This window comes from Prenolepis imparis, unplaced genomic scaffold, assembly GCF_030444845.1.
Source record: "Prenolepis imparis isolate NDT839.2.m4 unplaced genomic scaffold, iyPreImpa1.0 SCAF_2, whole genome shotgun sequence".
Taxonomy (NCBI): domain Eukaryota; kingdom Metazoa; phylum Arthropoda; class Insecta; order Hymenoptera; family Formicidae; genus Prenolepis; species Prenolepis imparis.
The window spans coordinates 4,623,672-4,633,469 of NW_028141160.1; the positions used below are offsets into that span (position 1 = coordinate 4,623,672).

The 9,798-nt window shown below is 40.5% G+C and overlaps 1 protein-coding gene across 1 annotated transcript; it reads left to right on the forward strand.

Moving 5' to 3' along the window:
* The first annotated feature begins 6,034 nt into the window (after nt 1-6,034).
* On the forward strand, nt 6,035-8,148 carry LOC145949063 (uncharacterized). Its single transcript, XM_083058770.1, has one exon. The coding sequence runs from the start codon at nt 6,526-6,528 to the stop codon at nt 8,146-8,148; it is 1,623 nt and encodes a 540-aa protein (XP_082914896.1). The 5' UTR covers nt 6,035-6,525.
* Nucleotides 8,149-9,798: the final 1,650 nt, after the last annotated feature.

Below are 9,798 nucleotides of genomic sequence, written 5' to 3' on the forward strand. Positions count from 1 at the left end.
ACACACACACACAAATGTATAATACACATTTATTCATAATTAAAAATAATTAATATTAAATTAATATATTCATTTTAAAAATTCCTCTTCTTTTCCTTCACTGCGTCATCTCTCGCGTGCGCCTCTCTCGCAATCCCTAACCTCGCGCTATCTCTCTTTCATATTCCTCGCCGCAACATCTCTCTCCTTCACGTTCGCCTCACGCCCTCTCTTTCTCTCGCGTTCACCTCGCGCTCTCTCTTTCGCTCCTAAGCGCTACCTTTCTAGAAGTCCCTAACCTCGCGCTATCTCTCTCTCTTTCATGTTTCTCGCTGCGACACTTCTCTCGCGATCCCTAGCCTCGCAGTCCCTAGCCTCGCAGTCCCTAGCCTCGCGATCCCTAGCCTCTCAGTCTCTAGCGTCATGTTCCCCCTTCCCCGCATGACGTCATCCCCCGCAAGGACCAAGCAACTATTGGGAGCTATACGTATAAGAGCTAGGGAACTGTTTACGGGTGGGAGAGAGTGTGGATTGGAAATGCGTGCAAAGAAATTACATCATAATTTAAACTTAAAATCTCTTTATTCTTCTCTCTTACATATTTTTTCTTACATATTATTTTTTCTTACATATTTTTTTCTTACATATTTTTTTCTTACATATTATGGACTAAAAACTAAAGCTGCCAGCTCGCAATCGACGAGTTGATGTTTATTGAAGGCGTCGCTAGCGTGTATTAAATTTAATACTTCTTTATTATCCTTTACAGTGGACGCGATATTTGAAAATTGTATAAACTTGATATCGACTGTATTGGTAATTTTAACCAATCGGTCAAAAGTTACATCGATGCATGGATCGAGATCGAACATACGGGGTAACGTCGATTCGATCATCATCATGCATACATTTGAAGATTCAAGACTTATTAACTTGGCGTCGTTAATCGTACGAACTCGCACTGTTAATGGTCCAACGCTTATAAAACTGTAGACATCTTTAGAGTCGTTTCGTAGCAGATTCTGAAAATTGTGACGTTACTCGTAGAGTCCCTTCCACGCTTCGAGAGATAGTATCAGTTCCTTTCTTCTATGGCGATTTCCACGTAACTCGGTGGATCCACTTTGATACCAATTTCGAGGAATTTAAATGCCGTAGTTGTCAGTGCATATCGTTTGCATAGTATACGAACCGCATGAGGCTTTAATGAAAAGCTGTAAAATGAAATTATTTTAAAAATAAAACAAATTGTAAAAATATAAAGACATAAAATAGAAAAAAATAGAAAAAGTTAAACTTACTTGTCGCATTTGTTCTCAAACGATGGAGTTTCATCACAATTCGGTATGTAATTATTCGCATGTCTGCCGGAGCCACTGCTTCTTTCAGCGTAGTACATATTTCCAGATTTTAAAAGTGAAACCACCAGTACGAACGGTTAACGCGAGACTGATCGTATAAAGAAATTAATCAAGTGTTGTACATGATGCTTATTTTTAAAAGTAATGGGGTAAATGTGGTGGGAGATTCTAGAATACTATTGGCGCAATGAAATTTAGGAGAAGGGGAAACGGCGCTCGGATAAAAAGAATTTTTAGAAACGATTGGTGAGGAAAGGATAAGAGAAGGGGAATAAGAGATAAAACACATTAAATATTTTATTTTTCCAAATCTTGCAATTCTTTCTGGCGTTGCGACAACCAGTTAAATATTTTGAATACATTTTGTAACGCGCAATTCTTAAGATGTTTTTCACATCGCATAGTGTTTTTAACATCTAGATTATTTAGAGACTCAATATCGTCGTAATCAGCATCCAAGGTCTCAATAATGAAACCGTTTCCCGCATCATCCAATATATCGGCTAACCATTCTCGCTTTTCAAGTCCTTTTACATATACGAGAATGGATTCTTCTTCTTCTTCATGTGGTCCACCAACGATAGCTGTTGTAATCAAAGGCTAAGCCATGCTGTATGGAATGTTTCCATGTACCCATTGCAATCCATGATGATTTTGAATCAACCATGAGGCTTGGTGTCTCCGATTTTATGAGCACACCCCATGGTACAGGATATGCGAAAAAATAATGTGATAAAATAAATCCTCTTCTCAGGATTGCCGCTTCCTTTACAATGAATTGTTTATTGAGGATAAACCCCTGTAGATCCACAAACGTTGGTACGGACATGACGAAATCTCTCTTCGATGTATCAGTTAAAAAAGAAGAATGACAACCATCTCATAACACTTTGATTTATATTCTGCTATGCTTCCCCCTCTCTAAATTGTTGGTGCATTTAGGTGATTTTGCGCATAACGTTGGTCAACGGGTTGTACTGGATCACGCGATCATGTATGATGAGACAGTACGCAGTGGTATTCATCGGCACGTTTTCCTTACACTCAAATTCCAATCTCACATCCACGGTTGCGCTCTTGATCGATTCGTTTTGTCGAGAACAATCGATGATTACGAGTGGGCCGTTACGTAGAAACATTGAGACGGTGAGACTCGGCTCGAGATACTCGTATCCGTAATAGTTTTTGCAGAAACGCGCATACGTGTCGTACAGAATCGACCATCTGTTTTTATCAAAGTCCAGATTCATGTCGTCGCACGGATAACATTCCGAGTTCAGATAGAGATTCACGTTGGTCATCTTGCAATCGTCGAATCGACTCATATCCTCAGACATGATGTTTTTCTGACCTGTCTGCAGAGCGAAGATAACGTATCGTGGTTTCTCCAGCTGAGTCGCGGTTTTAATGGCCCACGAATGTTTGGTTGTACGCTGCAATAGCGGAAACTCGTACAGATCCCACGAGCGAAAACCCATGCTGAGGTAGCGTCCGCTTTTCAAAGCGTGCAGCATAGACAGCTTCTTAATCTCGCTCAACAACACATGTGGCATTCGCCATTGTATCTTGAATATGTTGATCACAGGCTCTAGCGTTGAATCTCCAACCAAACAATTGTTGTCGATCGTATTAAGATCAACTCGTGACGAGCGTTAATCATCACTCGTCTGTACTCCTCGCAAAATCCCAATAACATGTAGAGCGGCACGCAAAAATTGAAGTTTCCATTCACAGTAGTCGGCCAGCTGGCGTTTCTCATAATCACGCTTCTATCGGATGATATCGTTACATAGTTTTTGAGCATACTTGTGTTACGTCCGGCGGACTTCACGATTCTTTTCTTTCCCACGACCAAGGCGAAGTTTGTTGTTAGGAAAATAAAAAAGGAAGAAAAAAGATAATAATAATCTAAGCGGCACGTATATAATAAAACGAAAACGTGCCCAGCGAAACGGACAGCTGCAGATATCGTGAGCGACCGATAAATATTACAAAATCGGTAAATAAAAGAGACCAGGCGGAAAGATGCCGAAAGCGGATTCTTGCCGACACCCTCGCGAATAATAAGTTAAAATCACATATCGGCAAAACATAAAGACGGCGAGAACGCGCCGAAAGCAAATCCTTCCCTAGTAAAATTAGGGGAAAACAAATAATGAAAACGAAAGTGTGCAAAATAAGATAGCACACCTGCGGGTATTCTCGCGAGAAAGCGGCGAAAAATATAAAGATTAAAAAGATGCCACACGCATCGCCTCTCAGCAAACAAGCTCTAAGCCACACGCGAGGGCAATAAAGCGAGAACCCGCCGATAAAAGCGGCACTAACAAACGACAAATATCGCGATATAGGAAAAACTAACAACAAACACCGCCGCCGATATCGAAATCTCGAGAGGATAATAAAAATATAAACCTCAACAAATTCTCCATTGGTCAAAACCTAGGGCCCTAAACAAAAGCCCTGACCAATCCCGATAAACTTTTAAAGTCAAGAGACGCCTCCGGGACTGAAAGGGCGTTATTGAAAAATTCCCTATTCGTCAGGAAATATTAACAAACTAACGGGAAGGAGGAGCAAGAAGGTATATATACCCGTGACATCTCTCAGAGAATATCAATCTTTTCTCAAACCTACGCTCGCGGATCAATCGCGAAAAGTTGTATCACCATCCTTCGAGTGAATCTCGAACTCGTGAGCATTCGCAGTGACATTTGTGAAATCATCGTGTGCCCAGTGCTCACCGAGTACGACGATTTTCGCGAGTGAACAACTGCGAGTGGAACACCATCCTCACGGAGGAGTCCGTAGCCAGATTCACACCTGGAATAATTAACACCTACCTGCGCACTCCATAAGTAGTAAGTTATCAAGCACGCTACATCTCCACCCTTACTAATAATACTTAAAATAATTCTGGGACTTCAATTAAATTATAATTGTTTTCCTTTTTAATTTATTAATTTATTATCCTTGTTAAATTCTACCTTCGAAAAACTGTCCTTTCTTCCCCCATCCTTATCTCTCTCTCTCTCTCGAAATCACTGTGGATTTCCCGCGATAGCGGAGCAATCCGTGATTTCTATCATCCCCTTACCTTTTGAAATCACTCCGGATTTCCCGCGATAGCGGAGCAATCCGTGATTTCTTCCATCTCCTCTTTCTCTCGAAATCACTCTGGATTTCCCGCGATAGCGGAGCAATCCGTGATTTCTATCATCCCCTTACCTTTTGAAATCACTCCGGATTTCCCGCGATAGCGGAGCAATCCGTGATTTCTTCCATCTCCTCTTTCTCTCGAAATCACTCTGGATTTCCCGCAATAGCGGAGCAATCCGTGAATTCTATCATCCCTTTATCTTTTGAAATCACTCCGGATTTCCCGCGATAGCGGAGCAATCCGTGATTTCTTCCATCTCCTCTTTCTCTCGAAATCACTCTGGATTTCCCACAATAGCGGAGCAATCCGTGAATTCTATCATCCCTTTATCTTTTGAAATCACTCCGGATTTCCCGCGATAGCGGAGCAATCCGTGATTTACTCTCTCTCACTCTCTATCTCTCTCTCTCTCTCTCTCTCTCTTGAATGAACAAATAAGTAATACAATAACTAACTAAATTATTAAATAATTAAAATATCAAAATTATATAAAAATAAATATATATATATATATTTTTTTTTTTTCTCTTACAAGAACTCCCAGAGTTATTTTTCAGTAAAAACTCTTCTTGCCCGGTTACTTTATTATTCGCTCTCGTAGTGGGAAATCCAAGGAGACGACCCTCGCGAACCGCTGTTAAATTAGCGCGAAACCGGCGTAATAGGCGGTTAAAGAAAGCGTTGGCACGGAGTCTGGCTGCGGGCGAAACCTTCGGCTCCCTAGAAAAAATTAACACACCGATCCATACAGAGACAACTAATACATATCACCCTACGGTCTCTCCTATTTCCTCACCCGAACATATAGAAACCCCGCTGACGCCGTCTCCCGCTACCTCTGCTTCTGCAGAATTTTTCGATTCCCCGCGAACTCCTTCTCCTCTTTCTCCCGAACCCGCTATACCTCAGCGGGCCCCTTCCCCTCACTCCTCTGTTTCCTCTGAGGACGCCGATTCTCCGCGGAGCCCTTCTCCCTTTCTTCCCCCTGCTTCTCCCGAACGCCCTGAGCCACCTAGATCTCCGTCTCCGGCTCCCTCAACAATCACCCTTGAAGATTCTCCTCCCTCATCCCCAACGTCCTCTGTAAATAGGGAACATCCGGAAGGGTTTGAGGTAGTAGATATCAGCGACGACGATTCCGAGGAATCAGAATCGCCTGCCAAGCTCTCATACGAGCAATTCAGAGCTTGGCTGATAAACCAGCTCCCAGGGATACGAGAAGTCCCTGAGGAAGCTTTCACGATTGGTCCAGGCCCCGTAGACCACGAGGCCTTACGCGAATTTCTAGAGACCACCGATAGGAATAACATCATCCCCTGGTATGTTCCCGGGCGAAGATATCCTTTAGCCGTCCCTGCACACCTTCTCCTACGAACCTATCCCCCCTCCACCGCCATAATTACCGAACTCATATAACCTAGAAGTCTCTCTTACACGCACACACATGGACACTAATTTTATATACCTATTACCATTTAAATTATTGTAACCACCAATCGGGACCCTAAAATTTAAACAATAACTCTTACCCCTTTCTGCCCCGATTGAAGACCTCCGTACTAATGTATCACCCGCGACACATACACATACATTCACTCTTCATTAGCAACTAAGTCCGTCAATAATATTATTATGTATATAAATTCTTTCGTCTTTATATTAGGAATAAATTTATAAATTTCAAAATAAATGATTTTCATTTATTAATAACCCGTTCCCACTTATTCCCGTAAACCAGGATCGCACAAGGTCCCATCCTGCGTAAAAGAGATTAAATTCTCTTGCCAAAAAGGGACCACCGAGCGAACGGCCCTTTAAATAGAGTAAGAGCGACCCTTGCGGTCGTTGACCTATTTGGGCCCAGACGTTCGTTCGGGTCGAACAGACGGATAGTCTGCCGTCGTTCGAAAAGATAAATTTAGTTACGTCCTTCCTTTCGACTCTTCCTTCCTTGAGTCTGGACGTAACATAAATAAAATTTGGGGGCTCGTCCGGGATAGAAATGTGCGATTCCTGGTAGCGGTAATGAGTAAAGGAACAAGAGGTCAAACTGATAAAGATCAAATAGAAGAACTATATAAAACTGCATTAACAACACCACATAGAACACGCAAATCTAAATCTAAACCATCTGATTCCGAATTAATTCACACATCCACACCTTTAGTACCTTCAACTTCGACATCTCGCCAAATAAAATTTTCGTTAAAAGATCCTTCCTCAGAATTCGATTTAACTGAAAATACTTTAGTAGCCGAATCGCCCGAGCCAGATTCCGACGATTCCACCGATATAACTACTGAAACAATAAAAGATCAAATCGAAAAATTTGATATCGAAAGCGATCCCGAAAATTTACTTTCTTTTAACATGGCGCAACCTAACCCCTTTGCTACCTTAAAATACGCGGTAGACGCCGTCCCCTTTTTTGACGGTAGTAACATTCCGCTAAATTATTTTATCGAGGGTTGCGAGGAAGCGAAAGCTATGCTTCCTAAGGAAGCAGAGGCTCAATTTACTAAAATTATAAGAACTAGAATAGTGGGAGAAGCGCGTCGAACAATTCGGGATGAAGATTTTGATACTGTATTGCAATTAACTACTTATTTAAAGAAAATTTATGGACCCACTAAAAATGTATATCAGTTACAAGGAGAACTAGGATGTATTTATCAAAGGAATGAAGAGGATGTCGTCACTTACGCAAATAGAGTTAAATTACTTGGAAAACAAATATTGGAAGCATATCGAAGTTCCGGTCACATTTTACCCAATCAAAATATAAAAACAACGGTAGAAAAAGACATGTGTAAGTGTTTTATTAGAGGGCTAAAGCCTGAAATAGAGCAAAGAATCGCTAGAGATTTAGACGTACAAGAAACTGTCGCCGACGCCCTAAGGATAGAAAGAGAGCTTCGAGAGATGACAGATTTGCGCCAAGGCCAAGGCGTTAAAACAGGCCAATCACCGTACACTAATCAAGTGCGGGAAATCTGTCAGATCTGTTTCAAAGAGGGACATGCCGCAAGTAGTTGTAGGAAGCTCGTTCAATTTTCCTTACAAGGGCACGATTTTCAAACGAATAACGGAACGGAGATTTTAATTTGCCAAATATGCAAAAAACGCGGCCACAGTGCGGATAAATGTCGCCAACGCGATCCTCGCGCTCGTCAGTCAGTAAACGTAATTCAAGAAAAAATTACTATATGTCAATTATGTTCAAAAACCGGCCACGACGCCAAATCATGCCGACAAACTACTTCCCAACAACAAATTAATAAATCGACGGTTACTTGTCAATGGTGTGAAAGGCCTGGCCATTCGGCTAGTAATTGTTGGAAAAAACAGAACGAGGAAAGAAGTTTGGAAAGTAGACCGAAAGTTTCATGCCAACTTTGCGATAAATTCGGACACTCCGCTAAGGATTGTCGTGTTAAAATAAATCAACAACTGACAACGAAGAACGATACATTCTGCAGATATTGTAAAGAACAAGGCCATCTCCTTGAAAATTGTCAGTTACGCAACGCAAGTAATAATCGTCGAAAAGAAAATAATCAGGGAAACTACACAGGTCCCTCGGGGTCGGGTGCACAACGGGGGACCGGACAGACTTCACACCCGTCGACATCTCAAGAAGTCAAGTAGGCCGTCAAACCATCGACATACGACCCGTAACAGTAAACCTCGATAAACATAGTCGCGTGCCTACTGTTCAGGTCCAAATTAACGAAATACCATCGCAAATAACCTTTCTATTAGACACGGGATCCGGACCAAATATAATCAAGGAAAATTTTATACCTAAAACTCTAAAAATTAACTATACAAATATATTAAAATTAAATGGTATAAATAATCATCCCGTATATACGCTCGGAGAAGTCGCTTTAAATCTCCTTGGAATTCCGATATCTTTCCATTTAGTATCTCGCGACTTTCCGATTCCACAATCCGGAATATTGGGAAATGATTTCTTTAAACAAACATCATCGAAAATAGATTACGCTCAAGGATATCTGACCGTATCCGAAGTTAACATACCGTTTTTCTCACCGGAATCTATAATAGTGTCTCCGAGATCCGAATCATTATTTTATGTAAGGATAGAAAACCCCGAAATAAAGGTGGGATATATACCAAAATTAAAAATAGAACATGGAATTTACTTAGGAGACACTATTGTAGAGAACATCTCCGGAAAAGCATATCTCAATGTTATAAGTACTTTAGACGAAGAAGTGGAAGTCCGCGTACCCACTTTGCGTTTAAAGCCGTTGGATCAATTATTTGACGACCATAAATCCGACTGTCCGACGGTCAACAATTACGATGAAGTTTCATCTATAAACGAAGAACCAATGAACACCAACGAAACTTATATTGATATCGAAGACGAAGAAGAAATTTTCGAGGATGAAGAAAAATTTACGGAAATAACTCGAAGGACAAACAAAATTAATGTTGACAAGGGGAATAAAAATTCTCCTGAAAATTTTAATAATTCAAAAATCCTTGGAGAGGGAAGTTACCAAACCTCTCCTGAAAATTTTAATAATTCGAAAATTCTTGGAGAGGGAAGTTACCAAACCTCTCCTGAAATTTCATATAATCCAACAATTAACGGAGAGGGAAGTTACCAAACCTCTCTTGAAAAATTGAATAATTCTAGTAAAGGGAAAAATTATCAAATCTCTCTCAAAAATTTAAATGATTCAAAATCCCTTGGAGAGGGAAGTTACCAAACCTCTCCTGGAGGGGATATTTCTAGAATTTCGGAGGGAAATTTCCAAACCTCGACAGAAAATTCTAGCTCCGTCAATTGCGAGGAGGGAAGTTACCAAACCTCACTACGCGATTTGACACAATCTTGTTCTAATTTAAGAGAGAAAAATTCCTTATCAATTCTAGATATCAAATTTCCGAAAGTTGGATTATTCACAGAAGACCACAATGACAAATTAAAGTCATCTCATGTCACTATAAAAGACCTTCTTGAAAAGGCACAAAAATATTTAAATATTGAAAAATTAAACATTAAAAACTCTAAACGCATGAAAAACAGAACCAAACCGTCTTCGAAAGTTTCGACGTCTTTATTAAATAAATCGCAAGAAATTATAGATAAATTTATGCGAAAACGAAAATCTAAACATAAAAGAAAACAACAACAAATTAACGATGCAAGCAACGATTTGCATAATTGCCTGGTGGTTTCCGAGAAAAAGGAGAAAGACCGCTTTATACAAATTACCGAATTATTACGATTGGAACATCTAAATGAAAAGGAACAAGAAA